This window comes from Alosa pseudoharengus, unplaced genomic scaffold (assembly GCF_046254945.1).
Source record: "Alosa pseudoharengus isolate Yale_2024_CS ecotype anadromous, Long Island Sound unplaced genomic scaffold, YU_APseudo_1.1 YU_APseudo_1.1_scf_3, whole genome shotgun sequence".
Taxonomy (NCBI): domain Eukaryota; kingdom Metazoa; phylum Chordata; class Actinopteri; order Clupeiformes; family Clupeidae; genus Alosa; species Alosa pseudoharengus.
The window spans coordinates 41,758,580-41,781,235 of NW_027468718.1; the positions used below are offsets into that span (position 1 = coordinate 41,758,580).

The 22,656-nt window shown below is 41.5% G+C and overlaps 1 protein-coding gene across 17 annotated transcripts in view; it reads left to right on the forward strand.

Moving 5' to 3' along the window:
* Positions 1 to 880: 880 nt before the first annotated feature.
* The window catches only part of LOC143100796 (titin-like), a 145,345-nt gene continuing 123,569 nt past the window's right edge, over positions 881 to 22,656 (forward strand). For 14 of the 17 annotated variants that reach the window (XM_076264288.1, XM_076264298.1, XM_076264291.1 and 11 more), the window contains exons 1-37: positions 881 to 1,095; positions 3,475 to 3,578; positions 3,813 to 4,016; positions 4,190 to 4,477; positions 4,725 to 4,822; positions 4,917 to 5,131; positions 5,352 to 5,616; positions 6,167 to 6,322; positions 6,991 to 7,227; positions 7,336 to 7,431; positions 8,259 to 8,516; positions 8,817 to 8,882; positions 8,979 to 9,237; positions 9,324 to 9,399; positions 9,520 to 9,741; positions 9,840 to 9,982; positions 10,101 to 10,252; positions 10,342 to 10,569; positions 10,684 to 10,925; positions 11,496 to 11,716; positions 11,833 to 11,997; positions 12,097 to 12,265; positions 12,387 to 14,089; positions 14,190 to 14,471; positions 14,577 to 14,843; positions 14,928 to 15,200; positions 15,597 to 15,860; positions 15,957 to 16,217; positions 16,402 to 16,662; positions 16,753 to 17,016; positions 20,280 to 20,540; positions 20,637 to 20,897; positions 20,991 to 21,251; positions 21,335 to 21,476; positions 21,569 to 21,737; positions 21,823 to 22,054; positions 22,207 to 22,491. In XM_076264288.1, the coding sequence (XP_076120403.1) occupies positions 3,488 to 3,578; positions 3,813 to 4,016; positions 4,190 to 4,477; positions 4,725 to 4,822; positions 4,917 to 5,131; positions 5,352 to 5,616; positions 6,167 to 6,322; positions 6,991 to 7,227; positions 7,336 to 7,431; positions 8,259 to 8,516; positions 8,817 to 8,882; positions 8,979 to 9,237; positions 9,324 to 9,399; positions 9,520 to 9,741; positions 9,840 to 9,982; positions 10,101 to 10,252; positions 10,342 to 10,569; positions 10,684 to 10,925; positions 11,496 to 11,716; positions 11,833 to 11,997; positions 12,097 to 12,265; positions 12,387 to 14,089; positions 14,190 to 14,471; positions 14,577 to 14,843; positions 14,928 to 15,200; positions 15,597 to 15,860; positions 15,957 to 16,217; positions 16,402 to 16,662; positions 16,753 to 17,016; positions 20,280 to 20,540; positions 20,637 to 20,897; positions 20,991 to 21,251; positions 21,335 to 21,476; positions 21,569 to 21,737; positions 21,823 to 22,054; positions 22,207 to 22,491 (9,037 nt within the window). In that variant the 5' untranslated portion in view covers positions 881 to 1,095; positions 3,475 to 3,487. The remainder of the gene's footprint in view (positions 1,096 to 3,474; positions 3,579 to 3,812; positions 4,017 to 4,189; positions 4,478 to 4,724; positions 4,823 to 4,916; positions 5,132 to 5,351; positions 5,617 to 6,166; positions 6,323 to 6,990; positions 7,228 to 7,335; positions 7,432 to 8,258; positions 8,517 to 8,816; positions 8,883 to 8,978; positions 9,238 to 9,323; positions 9,400 to 9,519; positions 9,742 to 9,839; positions 9,983 to 10,100; positions 10,253 to 10,341; positions 10,570 to 10,683; positions 10,926 to 11,495; positions 11,717 to 11,832; positions 11,998 to 12,096; positions 12,266 to 12,386; positions 14,090 to 14,189; positions 14,472 to 14,576; positions 14,844 to 14,927; positions 15,201 to 15,596; positions 15,861 to 15,956; positions 16,218 to 16,401; positions 16,663 to 16,752; positions 17,017 to 20,279; positions 20,541 to 20,636; positions 20,898 to 20,990; positions 21,252 to 21,334; positions 21,477 to 21,568; positions 21,738 to 21,822; positions 22,055 to 22,206; positions 22,492 to 22,656) is intronic. The other 3 variants (XM_076264292.1, XM_076264299.1, XM_076264301.1) reach the window with 3 other exon arrangements.

A 22,656-nucleotide genomic window follows, 5' to 3' on the forward strand; every position in this document is an offset into this window, starting at 1 on the left:
ACCTGCATTGTTAATTAGGTTAATTTGCATTTTGCAATGCATTTATTATTAAGGAAGGTACTATTCCTTTAAACACTATTATGTTACAAAATGTTTGTTTTGCATTTCACTGGATAGTACAGTAAGTATGTGTGTTGGTGCACAGTGTCTTAAGTTTATGATCAACCAAAAACTTTCAACTGTATCCAAGTCACTTAACTAATGAATTCCATGCTATCCTCTGGTTTGTGTGGAATGCAAGAGCAAGTGTCCAGACGTATTAGTTGTCTTCCAAAGCCATGTTATAAAACTGTGTTGTGAAACCAGGAAGTGTGTCAATATTGTATATTTTTTTAAATAAAGCATCTATTGCTGCCAAAGCAAAACTAAGACTAATCAATAGCCACCCATTTTAGACATAATGTTTCTGCCCAAGAGGCATCAACACTGTATAATAATGATAATGGACACAAAACAAGCATGAGAAGCACCATTCTGTAACAACCGTATCTGCCCCTTTCTGGCAGTGGGGGGTTGTCTTCCATTTGACTGACAGGGACAGCCTCTCTCTCCTTTTGGTCATCCACAGGTTACTGAATGCTTCCTTGAATGTGTCTTTCAAAAGACTGAAGCATGGTGAAATGTAGCAGTGAGGGAATAAAACTTTTTCTTCAGTAGAACACCTCTGACACAGTGTGGGTTCATGGGTGTATCAAGCTACTATTAACAGTGCCGGCATCAAAGTAACTGTGGTTAGTAGCAGGTGTGAGCTTGCATAAAAGGCATCTCTTTCCCATCATGCATCTGCTCAGGCCACCAATAGGCAAGGGTAGGGCAGTTGTGATGCTGCTTTCACCAGGGGTATAAAAAGTAAAACAACCATGTTAGCACTTCTGAGCAGTTGGAGCATTCCCAGCCTTGCCTCGGGTGTAGGGATTGCAAGGTAAAAAGCAAAACTACACGGTGACTCTGTGTAGTTTTGTTTTTGGGGGATATTTCGAGGCTCAACCGTTCTCACCTTGGATTTCTGGAAACACATTTGGATAAAGAGATTGTTTCAGAAGCTATAGACTTCTGGGCAAAGTCCCATCAGTGACAGGCATCCTTGTGACACAAGTAAGTGGCTTTTAATCCACAATGTCAGAAAACTGTTAAAATAGAGTTGACAACTTCAGCCTCCTGTGCTCTATGGGAATGCCTATGCAGTTGTTAAACTGTTGCATGTGCAAATGTGAGAGGCATGTTGAAAACACATGTTCATCACAATATGATTTAGATAAAAAGTACAATGAAGAGATGAGAAGTTTTTGAACTTTCAAGGTTATTATTTGGTGCTATGATTCAGAAAAGCCAAGAATAGACCCTGATAGCATTAGAGTGGTGTCCCAGCTGGGCCGCAATGTCTTTTTAAGGGAATCAGTGGTAGGGCTATCAGTTGCACCTTCAGCTATGTGCCACATGGTGACTGTCAATCAAGTGAGGGACTACTTATTTTTGGAGACTGCCATTTCTGTCATAGTGAATATCATTCTTCAGCCATAGAATCTGTTTTTATGGTTAACGTTTTACATTTTGCTAATGACTTCTGCTCTCGAAGTGACATGGTTGTAGAAATGCTCTGTAATGCTGAGGTGTTTTGGGCGGAAGCGTGTGTTTACCTGCGGTACCAACCTCAGACATTTTAAATTGAAACTTGATCAATTAAATTTTATTCCACTTGGCTAGTTCCAGTTTCTCAGATATGTTGCTGATGTTTTTTGAAAATATGTTGTCTTTAGACCATTGGGTTCAATCTAATAAAGGCCTGCTATTTGGAGATATTAAAAGACATTAGAAGATATTAATTATAGATACTGGTTCTAAGTAATTGGATACAGACAGGGTTGGCCTGTTCATTGCAAGCATTTAGTGTCAGTTAATATAATTTCAAGAATCAGGATTTTAATGTATTTTTTAAGTATTGGAGGTTTTCAGTGTAGTCGCTGTTTTATTAATTTTCATTTTTATATTTGGACTAAAATCATTTATTTACCAAATATATGCAATACCTGTCTTTGATGTAAGAGCATCAGTGCTTGATAGGTTTTTGTTAATAAAACATTTAGTGACATGTTGTAAAATATGTTAATCTTGTGTCTTCCATGGAGTGGCCTCTCAGTAAACCCAGCCATTTTGGACTGCATTTTCCACAGCATTGCTCTGTGTTTAATTATAACTTCACAGGCTGTGCCAGACACAGCCCTGCTTTTCCCTGATTCATTGTCGGCTCTCTAAGCTCTCCCTATTGGTTGTTTGCTTCTTTACTGTAAGATCTTGCTTAATATAATAATGTGGATATTTAAAAAAATCACCCATAACAAAGAGCTTATTGGCTGGAGTAAATATTTGAAGTATATGAGTAGTTCTATTTTATTTATTTTTTCAGTTGAGATCAGTGACAGTTGCATTATCTTTAGTAAGATCACATGAAAGTGATGATGATTTGTCTCTGTAGAAAACAAACAGAACTTGTCTTAAATACAGCATATGTGTGAAAAGACACACATTGCCATCTCTGAGAGGTACATCTGATCTGCTCTGTTACCCAATAACTTCAGTGCGTCTCAGAAGCTATTGGCTTTCCCCCTAGATATATTAAGAGTTTGCCTGCATAAACAACTTTCTATCCTAGCCATTAAGAAAGGATGTGCTATTGTAAAGTTATGTATTGAAATCTTTCACAATAGCAAAATGTATGCATTAATCAGTACAGTTTGGTCATCCTCATCATTGATATGTTTTTGTTGTTGCAAATATTTAAAATATGTTCTACTATACGCATGCAGATAGTGAAAATTGCTGAACATTTGCAAAGGTAGAAATTAAATTAATGGAAAAAGTAGGAATAATGTGGGATGCTGCAAAGTTCTTAGAGTTGACTTATAAGTGAGAATAGAGATAAAATGTTACTCTCTGTATGCAGTAGCCTATGTAAATGTGGACACATGGCAGTGCATTACTTATATCAACACAGTTTTACATTACCAAACAGTGTTGTTGCTGGCACTAGCTCTTGTTTGAAAATGTTGCCTATATTCAGAAACTGAATCATATGTTCTTATTTTTCATTGAGTTTGATTCATTTTTATGTTTATGTTTTGTACATTTGTACCTGTACCTGTACCCATATGGATTTTTGATTTGTTCCCAAGCTTGAGGTCATAGTTTCCAGTTGCTACCAATATGTCTATAAGCTGTCAATTGCTGCTTGTTTTAACACTTAGACCCCATGGAACCACGGGTCTCTCAGATGACAGGCTGTAAAGGGCCAGGTGCTGGGGGGTGACATAAGTCATTAGTCAGTTCAATTCCCCCACAGCAAGGCTATATATAATCCACTTATGTTCTCATTGTTAACTGTGTCAGCCGGATTAACTGGAATGGTATAGTTAATGGTGTTTATGTTTTTGTTGTCATTTGCTTTTTGTTGATATTCATTTCCAATTTCTTTGCCAGGGTGCCTACCAACATGTCAACACAGGCGCCAACGTTTACACAGCCGCTTCAGAGCGTTGTGGCACTTGAGGGTAGTGCCGCAACGTTCGAGGCTCAAGTTAGTGGTAAGGAGAAGGCCTCTCAGCTGCTCTCACATATCACATTGCAGATGTCCAGTTCATTACAGGGAATACAGTGCATGGAAAACAGTATCTTACACAGTCATTTACAGTGAATGGGTTTCCATGTCTCACCTAATGAAATACAAAATTCTACCATTTAAAAAAAAAAAAAATCCTTACAATATCTGCAACTGTCATTGTGCATTAACATGAATTTATATCAACTCATGCTCACAGGTAATCCAGTTCCTGAGGTGAGCTGGTTTCGTGATGGCCAGGTTCTTTCCGCTGCCGCTCTGCCCGGCGTTCAGATCTCGTTCAGCGATGGCCGCGCTGTTCTGAAGATCCCTGCTGTGACAGCCGCACACAGTGGAAGATTTTCCGTGAGAGCCACCAATGGCGCTGGACAAGCCACTAGCACCGCTGAACTTCTTGTTACAGGTGATCATTTTAGCACTATGTACAATATAGGGTGATAAATACACAAGCTATCAATAGATCAGTACTATGAGACTGCCCGTTAACTGAGTGCAAAATATGAACCAGTAACCAGTTACCAGTTAAGCAAAACTTAAATGTTCTTTTTTGGGGGTTGTGTTTTTGTGTGTTTGTAGCTGAGACCGCGCCACCCAACTTCATTCAGAGACTTCAGAGTGTTACGGTGAGACAAGGAAGCCAAGTGAGACTGGATGTTCGTGTGACAGGAATCCCTACACCTGTGGTGAAGTTCCTCAGGGAGGGAGCTGAGATTCAAAGCTCCGCTGACTTTCAGATTGTACAAGAGGGAGATCTTTACAGTTTGTTGATTGCTGAAGCCTTCCCAGAGGATTCTGGGACCTACTCTGTCAGTGCCTCCAACAGCAGTGGCCGTGCCACCTCTACTGCTGAACTGCTCGTTCAGGGTAAGTTGAGGGGTAGCATGATACATTTTGTTTGTTTATTTGTACCATTTTTGCTTAGTAGCCACACTGTAACTTTTTTCCCATGTATTAATACTTCACTAATTTGAACAAAGTTGTGTGTATAATTATGCTTTGATGTAAACATTTATTCTAAAAATACAATTTACATATACCATAAGTGAATAAGAAAGGTTCACAGAGTTCTTTAGCCATTGGTGTCTAATGGAATCTCTTAATTCATGACCAGGTGAAGAGGTTGCAGTGCCTGCTAAGAAGACCAAGACCGTTGTCTCATCTTCACAGATTTCTTCTTCTTCACAGACTCGTCAGACTAGAGTGGAGAAGGTAAAAGATATTTCAATAAATTTGTATCAACCTCATACTTGAGTTAAGTTAAAGAGGTAGTGATTTTTCTCTCCCCCATGTTCTCCACTTCCAGAGAGTGGAGGCTCGTTTCGAGTCCTCTATGATGCAAATGCAAATGGAGGGAGGGGAAGTCACCCAGCAGCACCTGGCACACAAGACTCCCCCACGTGTGCCTCCCAAGCCAACCTCAAGGTCCCCCCCATCAATGGTGTCAAAAGTTGCAGCCACTCGTCACCAGTCCCCCTCCCCCGTGAGACACGTGAAGGCACCCACCCCCACCCCTGTCAGGTAAACTGATTTTTATGTTAATGTCTTATGTGTGTGTCCTGGTATAATTCCCCATGTTAATGTGTGGTTCATTGTACTACATGTGAATAATCTGACATTGTTCTGGTATACCAGTTGACACTGTGGGCAGAACACACGATATATTTTAGCATTCCATGCCTGTGGATCTCTCACTGAAACTCTTGTCTAAACATTTCTACCCTGGCCGTTGTATTCCCAGACCTGTGTCCCCGTCCTCGAGACTCTCAGTGTCCCCAATCAGACCGGTGAAGTCTCCCATCACAGGCCGCAAGCAGCTCATCCCGGGCGTGGACGTACCTCCACCTTGGAAGCAGGAGGGCTACGTGGCTGAGGGCAGCTACACCACTATGACCTCGGGAGCCACCCACGTCCAGACCACTTCCTCCAGCCAGATGCATATGGAACAGCACTGGGAGGCCTCTTACTCCACACGCCAGCAAGTCAGTGGTGCTGTTGCCATGGAGGTGAGTCATCTAGCTCTCACTAAAAGAGAGGTAGCAGTGTCACCTAGTGGCAAAAGTTGGGCAGTCTTTTTTTTTTAATGGAGTGTACTGTGTATTTTTGGTATGCTGTCCAGGGGCCTATTCTTATCCAGTGGCATATTCCTTTCCTCGTGTGTGTATTTTTGTTCTTGTCCTTTTGAAATGGTGATTGTCTTTACATACATTTTATGCAATGCTTATGGTTGCTCTCCCGTGGCACTAATGGTAGGACCTGCATGATGTGGATGAGAATGCAGTGGCAGGTGCTACTGTATTAGCAACAGTTGATCAGGCTCCCAACTGTGAACCACAGGATGATTCAGCTCAGCAGTTCATAACAGAGACCAATTCTACAACACATGTAGACACTGTACAAGAGCAGTTAGTTGAGTTGCTTTGTTCAAACTCACTTTTGCCTTGACCTTTTTAAGTCATTTTTGTCATTGAGTATGTTTTTTTGTCAGGGTTTTGCCTTTGATCATATATATTGTTTTTGGGATATTCTGACTATGTTGTTAATACAAACACTCAGGAAATGGATGCATCTGACGGCGAAACACAGATTGTGGAAACTGATGATGATATGAATTCAGATTATATGGCTTGTCCCTCCAATGCAGCCAGTAGTGAAAGTTTTAATGGAGAAAGTCCTACTGAATCAAAAGATGATGAAGAACTTCTCAGTGAGGTATACTGTGGTGACAGAGGTTAAACCAGAGGTGCGTTCAAATTCGGCAACGTAGGCGAACATTTGAGAGGGTATACGAGGAGGTAGTTCTCTGCGAACATTTAGTGGAGCTGGACAAAGGTAACAATGCAGTTACCATTACAATGGAGTTACTGTTCAGAGAAAACTTATTCGCCACAAATGTTTGCCAATGTTTCCCGAATTTGAACACACCTCTGATAGCACTCTCATAGCACTCTCTTCGATGCGACCACATGTGAGGCTGCTGAACAGGAGGAGGTTGAGCAGCTTTGTCAACACGAGTGTCACTGAGTTTCCATCATCTCTGCATGGTTCATCACACTACTTTTATTACGCTTCACACGATCGGCGTTGGCATGTTTGTCTTTCAGGAAAGCATGAATGAAGTGGCCTCACGTCAAGGAAAGCAGTTCACCGACATTGAAAACAAACAATTGAAACACTTCTGCCTTGCTGACACTGCTTGGGGGGAGATGTTTAGAAAGATGTATTGAAATTGGCGTTTGAACATGTCACTACCATTTTGCTGCTGCAGTACTTGTAGAAATATGCTGTTGTTCGTCAATTTATGTTTGGTTGTGCCTGATGCCATGGATTATATGCAATCTGTGTGCAAAAAATGACAGTTAACCGCTTGTTGTCTATAGGGTGAGGTTGGGAAAAAGGCAGCTGTGGCAACAGTACTAGCTGCTGTTGATCAAGCGCGTGTCCGAAAGCCCATGTACTCTGAGGGTGGCCTTACTGAAGAGGAAGCCATAGAACATGACTTAAATCAGCAAGCCATGCTCTTCTCAGAGCAACAAGTCAGAACCACGACAGAGGCTGTGGCAATGCCCACTGCTATGCAAATGGGTTCCTCTGCACAGACAGTTCATGTCTCCCAGGTTAGAGGAAACAAATGAGAATTACCTTGTTCAGCTTTTATGATTTCAGAAGTGTGTGTATCGTTTCCCCCTGGAGTTTCCAACAAAACTTTGATTCTGTTGATTTAGATTCAGACCCAAATGGATACTGGCCTTGCCCCATCTCCAGTTCCACATTTCACAGTTTCAAAAGTTACTGTTCCTAAACCTGACCATAGTTATGAGGTAAGCGTAGGTAAAATCAGGCAAGCAGGAATGTATTTATAGTACACATCATATGGTATAAGACATCTGTTACTGAGAAAGAAAAGAGCTAATCAATAACAATAATCAGATGAAAATTACCAAAATGGTGAATGGCTCACAGTATTCTGACAGGGCCTTGTCTGAGAATAGTTGCCTAAGTGTGGTCAGTAGTATTATTTAGCTTTGTCTGGTCCTAATTTAATTTCAAGAATGTGAACATTTTGAAAATGTTTGATTCATAAACATTTGTCTATAACAATTTGAAAATAATAACCCCATGATCAAAAATACTCCAAATCCCAAATGCAACACATATACCATATGAAATGCCGTTGAGCATAAAAGTTCTTTGCAGTGCCTTCATAAGAGGCAGCAGGAGTGATCGGTACAAATGCCAGTCTCCTGATTTAGTGTGAACAGATGCCATGTGATGATCTTATTATAGAACGTGGAGAACATTGCCAAGTGTAGGTTACTGCTTGCCTGACATACAACCTTTTCTATCAAAGTGTTTTTTTAGGGGGAAATGAGTGCATATTCCCTATCTAATCTAGTTTGCAAGTTAACAAATTTGTTTTGCATTAGAAACATTAGTGCCTTCATAATATGAATAACCTATATAAACTTTATTTATATAAACTTTATTTAGCTCTACAAAATATTTCTATAGAACTAATATTTTAATCCACAGGGCTTTTTCAAATGGCAGGCATAGCTTTAACGCAACTAACTCTCTAGGACAGCAGAGACTAATCGGTCTTCATGTTATTCTGTTATGGTAATGCTATTCTTCTTGGGTCGGTTAGGTTTCGATTGCAGGGTCTGCTATTGCCACTCTGCAGAAAGAGTTGTCCACTACCGCTGCTGCTCAAACAATCATCAGGCATGTCCAGCCACCATCTCATAGGATCGTGGAGGCAAGACTGACTCCTGAGCCAATCTCATCTCCGTTTAAAGATGTCGGTGACAGATATCAGACCAGTTTTGAAACACAGTTACAAAAAGAGATAGGCACTTCACTGACAGGTGGCATGGATCAAAAGTACGGCGATTGGGACATTCAGGTTTGTCTTTGTCTGGATATGCCACCGCTCTTGGTTTAACAGCGTCCTTAATTATCACTCATTCTTCCAGCCTAACGAGCTTACCAACAACGCTTTACACCCAGGATACCTGTCTGCCTGCCTTCTCCTCCCTCTGACCATCTTGTGTTCTTTTGAATCTTATTGATCCCCTGCATACTCTTTCAGAAGCTCCATCTTAACCATTATCATCACCTCTTCCTCCATCCCACTGAATTGCTAGTAATTAACTCAAATGTTCCATTTTGGGTAAATAATAAAAATTGTGATTTTTTTTAACAGGTTGTTGAGATGGCAATGGTTCCCTCAGAAGCTAAAGAGGCTACTGTTCCTCCTACACTTGTGGCTGTAAGTACAGTCTATGTGCATAGCATTGATGTGCAGAAGCTTCCGATTTAAAGAATGGGCTTCAAATATGACAACTATTCTATGTTTTATTTATAGGGATTGAAAAATATGACAGTTACTGAGGGAGAATCTGTTACATTGGAGTGCCAGATTTCTGGCCACCCGGCCCCAGGCATTATGTGGTTCAGGGAGGATTACAGAATTGAGAGCTCCATTGATTTCCAAATTACATATGAGGGTGGATATGCACGTCTGGTGATCCGCGAGGCCTTTGCTGAGGACAGTGGTCGCTTCACTTGCACTGCTACCAACGAGGCTGGAACAATCAGCACATCTTGCTACCTGCTTGTGAAAGGTAAAATGGCAGAATTTAGTTTAATTGCAATTTTAGTCTTTATATGTAACACATCCAGCAAAACTAAAACCAAGCTTATCTTTTAGTGTCTGAAGAGATTGAGAGCAGAGAGGAGTTAACTACTGTTTCTGAGGAAATTGAAACTGCCCATGAAGAGGCACAGTAAGTGGATTTTTCCTCACTCTCTCTTTTTAATCCAAGTACATATTTATTCTTTGCCTCATTTCATGATCAGAGAATATTGAAAGACAAGAGTATGAAAAGTGATTTAAATGCTTTCAGGATTACTGTTACTGAAGCAAAAGAAGAGACTATGTCTGTGACCAGCGGCTTTTCTGAGACTGTTGAAGCTGCAGCCACTGTAGCCCCATTCTTTATCAAGAAACCCACCGTCCAGAAGCTTGTGGAGGGTGGAAGTGTTGTCTTCGAGTGTCAGATCGGAGGCAGCCCCAAACCTCACATTTACTGGAAGAAGAGTGGAGTGCCCCTTACTACAGGATACAGGTGCTTGTTAGGAAACTTTTCATATGTTTGTGTAGCTGATGTCTATAATTTGTTATATTGTTGCTTTGATACATTTCCATTCACTTTTGGGAATACAGGTACAGAGTGGCCTACAATAAGGAGACTGGAGACTGCAAGCTGGAGATCTCCATGACTTTTGCTGATGATGCTGGAGAGTACTCCATCATTGCCAAGAATCAGCTTGGAGAGGCATCTGCCTCAGCCCAGCTTCTCTCTGAAGGTCAGTATAATCCAAAGATGCATCCAGGCCATATTTCCTTGGATGTAACAGTAAAATAAGTAATACCTGCTTTACGTAATCCTCTTGTTAAAATCTTACACTGTCTTTATCTTCACAGAGGAATATGAAGTATACATGAAGAAATATGAAGCAACAATGACGACAGTGACCACGACCATGGTGCAGGAACCCAGAGTTGGTGATGTTCCTCCTGTGGTTGTCAGTGAATATGAGAAGAGAACACAGACAATGACCTTTGTTACTGGACAGGTAAGACATACTACAGTACAAGAAGAGATGTGGAAGTGTGATTTTTTATTTTTGTGTATTAATGTTGTATATGATGTTTCTTTTATAAGGAATTCCAAATATCTGCCTTTGAGCAAAAAATAATCCAAGAGATTGAACTTCGCATTTTGAGGATTACCTATCAAATACTTGTCACTGAAGACAGAGAAGAGATGGTTATGATTGCAGAAGATCAGGCCACACAACCAACCTTTGACACACCCGTGAAAAGCTACAGAATCATGGAAGGAATGGGAGTCACCTTCCACTGCAAAATGGCTGGCACTCCCCTCCCCAAGGTGCAACCAGCAAACCAAACTTTAATGGCAACATTCATTTGCAATGAATACATATATCTGACCAGGATTTAATATTTCATAAGACTTCTAACATGTAATTCTTTATTATCATAGATTGCTTGGTTCAAAGATGGCAACCGCATCAGACACGGAGGCCGTTACCAGATGGAGTTTCTCCAGGACGGAAGAGCCAGTCTGCGTCTGCCCGTGGTGCTGCCAGAGGATGAGGGTGTCTACACTGCTTATGCTTGCAACATGAAGGGCACTGCTGTGAGCTCTGGGAAGCTGTACATTGAGCCCACCGCTGCTGCTGCTCAGCCACAGTACCCACAGCCAGAGGCCATGAAGAGAATCCGGTAAGTCTCTTACTGAGATGACAAATATTGCAATTTAGACCAGATATTATGATTAATATATTAGTGTACCTTAAGGAAATGTGCCAGCTTTTTTGGAAATTAGCTTATCTACCGTCTACCCCAGAGTTAGATAAGGGGATGACACCCTTCTCTTCTCTGCGTGTGCAATAAGAAGCTATAAGCTAACAGGTGTAAGGCGAGGATCACATCAGCCAGCGGCAAGCGGCAAACGCTCAGACCATAATAAGTTTTGTCTCGTTTCTAAGCAACACAAACAATTTGTCAATTGAATATGCTCGCGTTCAACGCTCAGCTTGTTCAACGCTAGCGTTACGCCAGCGTTGCCACTGTTCGGCTGCCGAACCATAGAGAACAATAGGAAACCTGCTGCTTGCCGCTGGCTAATGTGATAACCCACTTGCTGGCTAATGTAACCCACTTAGGCAAACGGTGTCAAACTAGGTTACTACACACACAGAGAAGAAAATGGTATGCATCCTCTTATCTAACTCCTAATTTCTTTAAGGTTACTTAGATTCACTCAAAAAATATTTTTTTTTGGTTTTGTAGGTCTACCTCTCCTCGCTCCACAAGCCGCTCCCCCGGTCGTTCTCCCGGTCGTTCCCCAGCACGTAGGCTTGATGAGACTGATGAGAGCCAACTTGAGAGGTTGTACAAACCTGTTTTTGTCCAGAAGCCTTCCTCCTTCAAGTGTTCTGAGGGACAGACAGCAAGATTTGACTTGAAAGTTGTTGGCAGACCCATGCCAGATACATTCTGGTTCCACAATGGTGAGTAACAAAATGTAATTAAAATTAAACAGGATTAATAGGTTTGCTTTAATGAGGGAATTATTATTTTATTTAATTTCACAATTCCCTTAATCACTGTTTATTTCTTGACACAGGACAACAAGTGGTCAGTGACTACACCCACAAAATTGTCGTCAAGGAAGATGGAACTCAGTCCTTAATTGTGGTCCCAGCCATGCCAGGTGACTCTGGTGAATGGACAGTTGTTGCTCAGAACAGAGCTGGAAAGACGTCTGTCTCCATGACACTGACAGTTGATGGTAGGTTTTGTCAAAGTTTACATTTTCACATTGCTATCTAGGTAATTGAGATGTTATTTTGATCCTCACACCTTTGCTTGACATGTTTGTCTTTCATAGCCAAGGAACACTTGATTAAGCCTCAATTTATTGAGAAGCTGAAGAACATCACTGTCAAGGAGGGCACTTTGGTTGAGCTTGCTGTCAAAGCCATTGGAAACCCTCTCCCTGATATTGTCTGGTTGAAAAATAGTGACATTATTTCTCCTCACAAGCATCCTAATATTAAGTGAGTGCTACATTTTTAGTATTTTTGACATCACAAAATGGTTAATTGATGTTTGGTACAACAAGCTGAAATGTGAAAAGCTAAAACGTTAAAAGTAATATATTGAAACGATTCTTTTTAGGATTGATGGCAACAAAGGAGAGTCTCGATTCCAAATTCCCTCAGGAGCAGGTACGGACACTGCCTGGTATACTGCTACAGCCATTAACAGAGCTGGTAGAGATACCACTCGCTGCAGGGTCAATGTTGAGGTTGAGTTCACTGAGCCTCCTCCAGAGGCTAGAAGGCTTGTTATTCCCAAGGGAACCTACAAGGCCAAAGAGATTGCTGCTCCAGAATTGGAGCCACTGCATCTTCGCTATGGCCAAGAGCAATGGGAGGATGGCGACCTTTATGACAAGGAGAAACAACAGAAGCCTCATTTCAAGAAGAAGCTGACATCAGTCAGACTGAAGCGCGTTGGACCTGTGCACTTTGAGTGCAGATTGACCCCTATTGGTGACCCCACTATGATGGTGGAGTGGCTACATGATGGGAAACCCCTGGCTGCTGCCAACAGGCTGCGCATGGTGAATGAATTTGGCTATTGCAGTCTTGACTATGAAGCTGCATATCCCAGGGACAGTGGTGTGGTCACTTGCAGGGCCACTAACAAGTATGGAGTTGACCAGACCTCAGCAACACTGATTGTGAAGGACGAGAAGGGCCTTGTTGAGGAAACCCAGCTGCCAGAAGGCAGGAGGGGACAGAGAATAGAAGAGATGGAGCGCATTGCCCATGAGGGAGCACCTGCAGGAGTTTCTGGTGATGACTATACTGAGAAGACAAAGCCAGATATCGTGCTTCTCCCCGAGCCAGCAAGAGTTCTCGAGGGTGAGACCGCCAGGTTCCGTTGCAGGGTAACCGGTTATCCCACTCCAAAGGTGAACTGGTACATTAATGGTCAGCTCATTCGCAAGAGCAAGAGATTCAGACTTCGCTATGATGGCATTTACTACCTTGAGATAGTAGACATCAAGTCCTACGATTCAGGAGAGGTCAAAGTTGTGGCAGAAAACCCAGAGGGTACAGCTGAGCATGTTGTGAAGCTGGAGATCGAACAAAAGGAAGACTTCAGAACGATCTTGCGACGTGCCCCTGAAGTTAAGGCACCAGCACCTGTCGTTCCCTCTGTTGAGCATGGCAGAGTATCCTTTGAAGTTGTCAAAGTTGATAAACCAGCTGATGTTTCACAGCAAAAAGAGGTTGTCAAACTTAGGAAGGTTGAGAGAGTTGTGCATGAGAAATCAACAGAGGAGACAGCGGAGCTGAGAGGCAAATTCAAGCGCAGAACACAAGAAGGCTACTATGAAGCCATTACTGCAGTCGAGCTGAAAGCGCGCAAAAAGGATGAATCCTATGAGGGTATGCTGAAGAAGAGGAAAGAGGAGCTTCTTCACCGGACCAAACAATTGTCTGAGGCTGAGAAGAAGAAGCTAGAAGAAGGTACAGTCAAGATTCCCACAATCAAACCGGAAAAGTTGGCTCTGTCACCCAGTATGGAAGCTCCTAAGATCCAGGAGCGCATTCAAAGCCAGACAGTTGCTCAGACTGAAGAGGTGCGTTTCCGCATAAGAGTTGTCGGAAGGCCAGACCCAGAATGCCAGTGGTTCAAAAATGGTGTCTTGCTGGAGAAATCTGACAGAATTTACTGGCATTGGCCTGAAAACCATGTCTGTGAGCTGGTGATCAGAGATGTCTCTGCAGAAGACTCTGCTAGCATCATGGTCAAAGCTACAAATATAGCTGGAGAGGCCTCAAGCCACGCATTCCTTTTGGTCCAAGGTAATGTGCATTTTGTAGCTTTTCAGTAAAGATACTTTTCAGTTTTAGTTCATTCAAAGGTATGTAAAAATGCTGATTTTTAATGTCTTCCTACTTTTAGCAAAGCAAGTTGTTTCCTTCTCTCAACCACTGGAAGATGCCTATGCCAAAGAGAAAGACACAGTTGTGACATTTGAATGTGAAACAAATGAGCCTTTTGTTAAAGTCAAATGGCTGAAGAACAATGCTGAGATTTTTGCTGGTGACAAATACAGGACACACTCTGACAGAAACGTACATTTCCTGTCTGTTCTGGTGATCACCATGAAAGACGACGATGACTATTCCTGTGTTGTTATCGAGGATGACCAAGTGAAAACTACTGCCAGACTCCACGTAGAAGGTCAGTCTCAATATTCAATTCGTGTATTTTATGTAATATTGTAAAATTGAATATTTATGTCTAGCACTGGCGGTTTGTTAAGGTTATTTAAATTCCATGTTGCAGGTGCCCCACTTGAACTTCTGAAGAAACTGGAGAGTGTTGAAGTCCCTGAAACATATTCTGGAGAATTTGAGGTTGAAGTGTCTCGTGAAGATGCTGAGGGAACATGGTACTTTGAAAACAAGGAGATCACTCCCAGCATGAAATATGTAGTGTCCTCTCGCCGTGGACGTCACAGTTTGTCTGTAAAAGATGTCAAGAAGGAAGATCAGGGCAAATACTCTTTTAAAGTTGGAGATTTGAGCACAAGTGCTTCTCTGAAGATGAAATGTGAGTAACCACAATTAGGAGATGAACCAATGATATTTTTTAATTCATACACTCATTAATTATGGTACTTTTGCTTTGTTCTAGTGCGTCCTGTTACACTGATGCAGGGCCTCACTGACCTGACTGTCTGTGAGGGTGATATTGCTCAGTTTGAGGTGCGCTTCTCACAAGAGAATGTTGAGGGAACATGGATGAAAAATGGACAACCTCTGTCTGCTTCCAACAAAATTCACATCGTCATTGACAAACTCATTCACAAGCTGCTTATTGAAGACACTAACAGAGATGATGGTGGGACGTATTCATTTGTTGTTCCAGCCCAGGATATTTCTACATCAGGAAAACTTAACATTCAAAGTAAGTTTTCTTAAAGAATCCTTCATGTGTTGTCTTGTAATACTTAAACTACTGGTCTCTTATATGTATGACATGCAACACATCAGGCCCAGTTCATTGCACATGAAGTAAAGCTAATTTTATCACAAGGCAAAATAATTTTACTAACTACTACTTTAGTATGCTCACAATTCTTTAACTACTTAACCCATTTTTGTTTGATTGCACCTTATGTTGTATCAGTAAATTAGTGAATATCGGTATCACAGCTTGTACTTTGTGCATGATTGATACGTGGCTGAAGCGGTGTTTGCGGTATGCATTAAGATTTCAAAGAAGAGCCCTGTCTATCCTTTTAACTACATAAGTTCACTGTTTTAAATGTTAACATTATTTATTTATTTATTTATATTACAGCCATTGGCATTGTGGCCCCACTCAAGGACGTTACTGTAGTTGAGGGCACAAAAGCCGTCCTGGAGACCAAGATCTCTGCAGCTGACATCACCTCTGTGAAATGGTACCAAAACGAGAATAAGATGGCAGCAAGTGACAGAGTCCACATGGTGGCTAAGGGAACCAAACAACGTCTGGTGTTTAGCAGGACATATGCATCTGATGAGGGACACTATAAGCTGTTTGTTGGCAAGGCTGACACAAGCTGCAATCTTACTGTTCAAAGTATGCACCTATGTTTTTTTACACACTTTCACTCCATAAACTCAATCAACTTTTGGCTTAATGGTAATTGAATGTATAACCTTTTTTACTTTGTAGAAATTTCCATTGTGAAGCATATGGAGGAACGTGTTTGCACTGAGACCCAGAATGTGACTTTTGCGGTGGAGTTGTCCCACCCTGGTATTGATGCCCTCTGGACTCTGAAAAAACAGCAACTCAAAGCAGGTGCCAAATACAAGATGGAGTCCAAAGGCAAACGTTACAGCCTTACAATCATCAATGCCATGAAAGACGAGGAAGGGGAATATACCTTTGCAGCTGGTGAAAAGACATCCAGTGCAAAGCTTATTGTTTCAGGTACTTTGGGTTAACACATTGAATCAAAATAACATTTTCACTACTGATTTGACAGTCCAGCTAACTGAAAATGAGTTTTGAGTTGTTTTTGTTTAGTGCTTTTAATTTGATTTCTTTTGGATTACCGCAGATGTGTTTCAGATAATGCTTGACTAACATTCCATGCACTACTGTGATTATACAGGTGGTGCTATCAACAGACCCCTTTGTGACCAGACTGTGGCAGAATCTCAGAGTGCTGAGTTTGAGTGTGAAGTCGCCAATGCCAGTGCTAAGGGCAAATGGCTGAAGGATGGCCAGCCTGTTGACTACAGTGATAATGTCCACAGCGAGGACAAGGGTGCTGTGAGGCGCCTTGTGATAGTCATCACCAGACCACAGGACGTTGGTGAATACACCTACCAGGTGGCCAACTCTAAGACATCTGCACATCTCAAAGTTGAAGGTACTTGTAGACTTTCATTCATCATCAATGTGAGTTGATATTTTTGTTGTTGTTTAGGCGCTGGTCCTAATGCTTAATATCTTTCAATAGCTGTGAAAGTCAAGAAGACTATGAAGAATGTGAACGTTATTGAAACACAGGAAGCAGAGTTTAACCTTGAACTCACCCACGAAAATGTGAAAGGTTCTCAGTGGACCAAGAATGGCGTGGAAATTATTCCAGGCGACAAATATGAAATCACAATGGATGGCATGATGCACTCCCTGAAGATCAAAAACTGCAACCTTCAAGATGAATCGGTCTATGCATTCAAACTGGGAAAACTCACTGCTAATGCCAGGCTGAATGTTGACAGTAAGTAGAACAATAGCATTATAGTAGATTCAAGATTCAAAAAATGTATTTGATAAAATAAATAAATACTATAACAAACTAGAAAATGTAATTCCAGGGAATTACCATTGCATGTAAATGCAAAAAACTGCTGTGTATAACATTACTTACAGCATGATTATTTAGATTACATAGACTTACAGTATTCAAGTTGAAAACCACTTACTTGGTTAGATGTTAGCTTAGAGTATATGACAGTCAGTATAAATACATTGTCAATTCAATATTGATCAACATTCTTTGTTTTAATACAGTACTGCAGAATGATACTCAGAACACACTAATGAACACTTAACAAGCAAGCTTGAAGTCAAAAAAATCAAAGTTGTTGAAACCAATTTTAAAGTTAACCAATAATGATAAGGGAGAAACAAGATGTCTACTGAATTTGCATTCTTACAGAACTTGATGATGCCAATCATATTATCCTAAGACAGATCTATTTATCAGTTTTAATTCTGAACTGGCAGCAACAGCTAGAGGCCTCGGTTAATGATAATAGGTCAAATTTGATGGTGATATATACTGAAGAATAAAAGAGTCAGCCCTTCACATGATCAGTTTTAGACAGAACTTAGGTTAGAATCTTAATTTTCCCACAGCACAGCTCAGGTCTAAAAACAGAGGTCTAACAGCACAGCTAAGTTTCACAGATGTTACAGCACAGGTATGATTCAAAGGTATGAATGGTTGACAAATATGATTCACAAGTATACAAGTTCCATATAGTATAGTCCTCACACAACAATATAGTTCTCAGAATGTCTCAGTGTAGTTCTCGGATAAGTCTCAGTATGGTTAAATGTAATGTGCACAGATATGTTGAGATATGGTCACATGTTTGTAAGAATGTATGTCAGTAGGTATGTTGCTAGCAACATTGTCAGAGATGTATGGTTGACAGGTGTGCACACAGACAGGCACACATGTAATGTCATACACGGTCATCACCACTGGTCTGGTCTGGTCTGGAACCTAAAAGGCAAAAGCAAACAAGTTTAACAGTTATACCAAAACAATACAAGGAATGTCTGCAATTGTCCAACAGTAGCCTATCCATGGCTTTCATAAGGTCCCTTTCCACAGGAGTATTAATCAAGCACCAATGCATTCATAATCTAGGTGCTTGATTGTATACACCTGTGGAAAGAGACCTGATGAAACCCATCAATAGACGAACTATGATAGCATACCGTGATAGTGTTTACTTAGGCTACGTAAGAATCAGGAGCATAGAATGAAAACGTAGCCATGGCCTATTTGATACACAAACAAGCGGTGTAGCCTACAACGTTACAAATTTGGTCAAATAAAAACAGGAGCATATTTGTCAATAAAACCAAGGAAATGGTAGTGGATTACAGAAGGCAGCAGCAGAACTACAGTTACACCCCACTAATGATCAGCGGGCAACCTGTAGTGAGAGTCACAAGTTTTAAATACCTTGGTGTCCACATTACTGAAGACTTAACATGGACTGTTAACACTCAATATGTTCTGAAGAAGTCCAGACAACGACTCTACTTCCTTCGTCAGCTAAGGAAATTCAAAGTTTCTACATCCATCATGAAGGGCTTCTACACTTCAGCGGTTGAGAGTGTTCTAACTGGTAGCATCTAGCCTAGAAATCTAGACGCGCCCCTAGCGGCAGCGAATTACATTTGCTGCCAGGGCTAGGTAGCATTATCACCTGGTATGGGAACTCCACAGTTAGAGATTGTAGTACTCTGCAGAGAGTAGTGCGCTCAGCTGAACGTACTATAAGAACTCAACTCCCTGCTCTACAAGATATCTATTCCAGAAGAGTACTCCTAAGAGCCCAAAAGATTCTGAAGGACTCTTCTCATCCTAACAATTGATTATTCCTACCACTGAAATCAAGAAGACGCCTATGTAGTACTGAGAGACTCAGGAGAAGTTTTTATCCCCAGGCCATCCGAACTCTGAACTCACACTATACTGACTTTGCACACATTCACCACTCAGCACTCATGACCCCCCCCCCCCCCACACACACACACACACACACCTACATGGCTTTTAGCACTTTTACATCCCTCTCCCTATGCTACAGACCTTTTATTTATTTTCTTATTTCATCACACGTCAAAACACACACACATACACACATACCAACTTTTGCACATCTCCATAGAACTTTTTATTTATTTGTCCTTGATTGCCTAGCCTTTCTGCCCCCCGCCCCCCCCACCCCCATCCCCAACACACACACAAAAAACACACACACTTACATCATCACTGTCATCACCTCACATACATACAACACACTGCTTGTTACAGTAAGCCTCCTCTACATACTTGCTGCACACTGCCCCCCCCTACATACACAGCACATTGTCTTCAGGATCTTCTCCAACACACATCCTCTACATACTTACAGCACACTGCCCCCACCTACCCACACACACACACACACACACACACAGTCACTGCTCCACTCCCCTCCCGCCCACACACATATCTTCACTGTCATCACTCACATACATCATACATACAGTACTCTGCTTGCAATAGTAAGTCCCTTCACCATACTTGCAGTACACTGCCCCACCACCCCTCTCCCCTACATACACAGCACATTATTTCATCAGGAAGCTTCTCCAACACACAACCCCAACCCCCCCCCCCCCCAGCAATCAGCAATGCCTACTTTCCCTACACAACCTAGGTTGTGTAGTCCTGGTAATTTGCTCGGCACATCAGATACTATTGCTATTCTATGTTTCCAGAAATTACACGCTATTATGGCAGAATAGAAGTACTATAATAAAGTACTTGTAATTGTAAAAAGAAAGATGAAAAGAAAGATTTTGCTACCAATATGCAAAGGCTAGACAAGTATACCTTCACACCTTACAGTTTCTTATGAAACTTAATCTAAATTATCTTCTGTGCAACAGAATGCAGCAATCAAATATTTAGGTCATCAGTCTTTACTTCTGTTAGCTGTTTGGTTGTTGTGAAAATACCCGATTGGTAAAGCTGGCTGTGGGTAGCCTCTGCTTTCCTTAAAAAAGTGGTGATGCATTAGCTAAGTGACCAAGTTTAATGACTAAGTGGCTAAATGACTAACAGAACTTTGCTCCCTCATTTTCTGCCTTTTACGGAAGGATAAACAGGCATGCTGTATGTTAGCTATACAATGTGGGTAAAATGTGGAGCTTGAAGTTATGTATAACCTGCTTATTGTTAATTTTCTTTAGCAATCAAATTTGTAAAGAAGCCCAAGGATGCAACCTCTCTCTTGGGTGGCACTGCCTCCTTTGAGCTGAGTCTGTCCCACGATGACATCCCTGTGAAATGGATGTTTAACAACACTGAAATCAAGCCCAGCGCAGACTACCAGATTCTGTCTGAAAGGAAATCTCACAAATTGGTCGTGCAGAATGTGACTTCAAACAGAGCTGGAGAGTATTCAGCTGTTGTTGGAAAATTGCAGTGTAGTACAAACCTACATGTTGAATGTAAGTTTTTCAAAGAAATAATAATATGTACTGTATATGGGCAACAATTTTTTTCACACCAATGGACAGATTATTAAGCATTTTCTATTCCTCCAGCTTTGAGAGTGACCAAGCCCCTGAAGAATCTGGATGTTCCTGAGACTCATGTGGCAACCTTTGAGTGTGAAGTGTCACACTTCAATGTCCCATCCACTTGGCTGAAGAATGGTGTGGAGATCGAGATGAGTGAGAAGTTCAGAATTGTGGTGCAGGGAAAGCTCCACCAGCTCAAGATCATGAACACCAGCAGAGATGACGTAGCAGAGTACACGTTTGTCTGTGGAAATGACAGAGTCTCTGCAACACTGACAGTTAGCCGTAAGCCATCCATTGTTTTTTTTTTTTCGAAATATAAATCATAGATCAGATTTTAGACAAAAATTGACATCCCTTTCTTCCTTTCCCTTCCAGCCATTCTTATCAGTTCCATGCTTCAAGACCTCAATGCCCAGGAGAAGGACACTATTACATTCGAGGTCAATGTCAATCATGAAGACATCTCTTACAAATGGTATAAGAATGGTGTGGAAATTCGGTCCACAGATAGGTGCCAGAGCCGAAGCAAGCAACTCACTCACTCTCTCACCATACGCAACGTGCACTTTGGTGACAGTGCAGACTACAAGTTTGTTGCCGGATCTGCTGAAACATCTGCAAAACTCTATGTTGAAGGTAACGTAACATCTAAAACAATATTTCATAGAAGATTTTGCACCTGCCGTGCATTTTGTAATGTTATGTGTTCTATGCCCCAGCTCGTGTGATTGAGTTCACAAAGCACATCAAAGACATCAAGATTACTGAAAAGAAGAGGGCTACTTTTGAATGTGAAGTGTCTGAACCGAATATCCATGTGATTTGGATGAAAGACGGACAGGAACTTGAAATGTCTGAAAGGTATTTCACACCATATGTAGTCTTGGAAAAAGGAACATTTGTTGTTTAGTAATAGTAGTCCTCTTTAATTGTTATTGTTATCTCTTGTGTAGGTGCAGATCTGCCTCCGATAACTTCCAGCACTCCCTGACAATTCAGTCAGTGCGTATGTCTGATGCTGGAGAGTACTCTGTGGTTGCTGGTGCAAACATGTCAAAGGGTCGCCTCACCGTGGAGGGCCGCGATGTTGTCATCAAAGAACCCGCTGAGACAGACATCACAGTAATAATCACTTCAGTACAAGCTAAAGTTATTAAAAAAGGCTCTTTTCATTCGCACTGTTCTAAGATCTGACTATTTGTTTTAGGTTGTTGAGAAGTACAGAAGCACATTTGAGTTTGAAGTCAGTGAGGATGACATTGAGGGACGCTGGCTGAGGAATGGAACTGAGATAAATTTTGTCTCAGAGGTGCGGTTCAACTATGTGGCTATTAGAAAGACCCACCGTCTGACAATCACTGAGACATACAGAACTGATGCTGGAGAGTACACCTTTATTGCTGGCAAGAACAGGAGTGTGGTCACGCTTCATGTCATGAGTAAGTATGATGAAAAGTGAGCTTCAACATCTTCAAAGTTATTTGGTCAGGTCTCAGCATGATCCCTGGCCTTTCACAGCTACTGAGAATGATTATATTTTCTTAAAGGTCATATTTTGCTGATTTTTTTCTTTTAATATCCTCTTATTTAGCCGCAGAGCTTCCCCAGGTTGTTAGGCAGATGCACCCACTGAAGGTGGTGTCCGGCAGAATGGCACGCTTCTCGGTTGAGGTCAAGGGCACCCCAGAGCCCCAGGTGACCTGGTTTAAGAACAGTCAGCAAATGTATCATGGGGCTGAGTGCAGCATCTTTAAAGATGGTGGGGAGCACACTCTGATGCTCAGTCAGGTGTTCCCAGAAGACGCAGGTGTCTACAGCATTGTGGCAAAGAATGATGCTGGAGAGGCCACAAGCTCTGCTGCTCTCCATGTTGAAGGTAAGATTTAAAATGGCTTCACTGTCTCTGTCTGCAGAATAAGTAAGCAGTTTAGTCATACTAGCTTTATAGCCAAACAGATAAAAAATGCATGCAGAATTTAAAATAAATGTATAGAAATATAGAATTGTGTGGAATTTTTTTAATCAATTACCTCTTGTCATT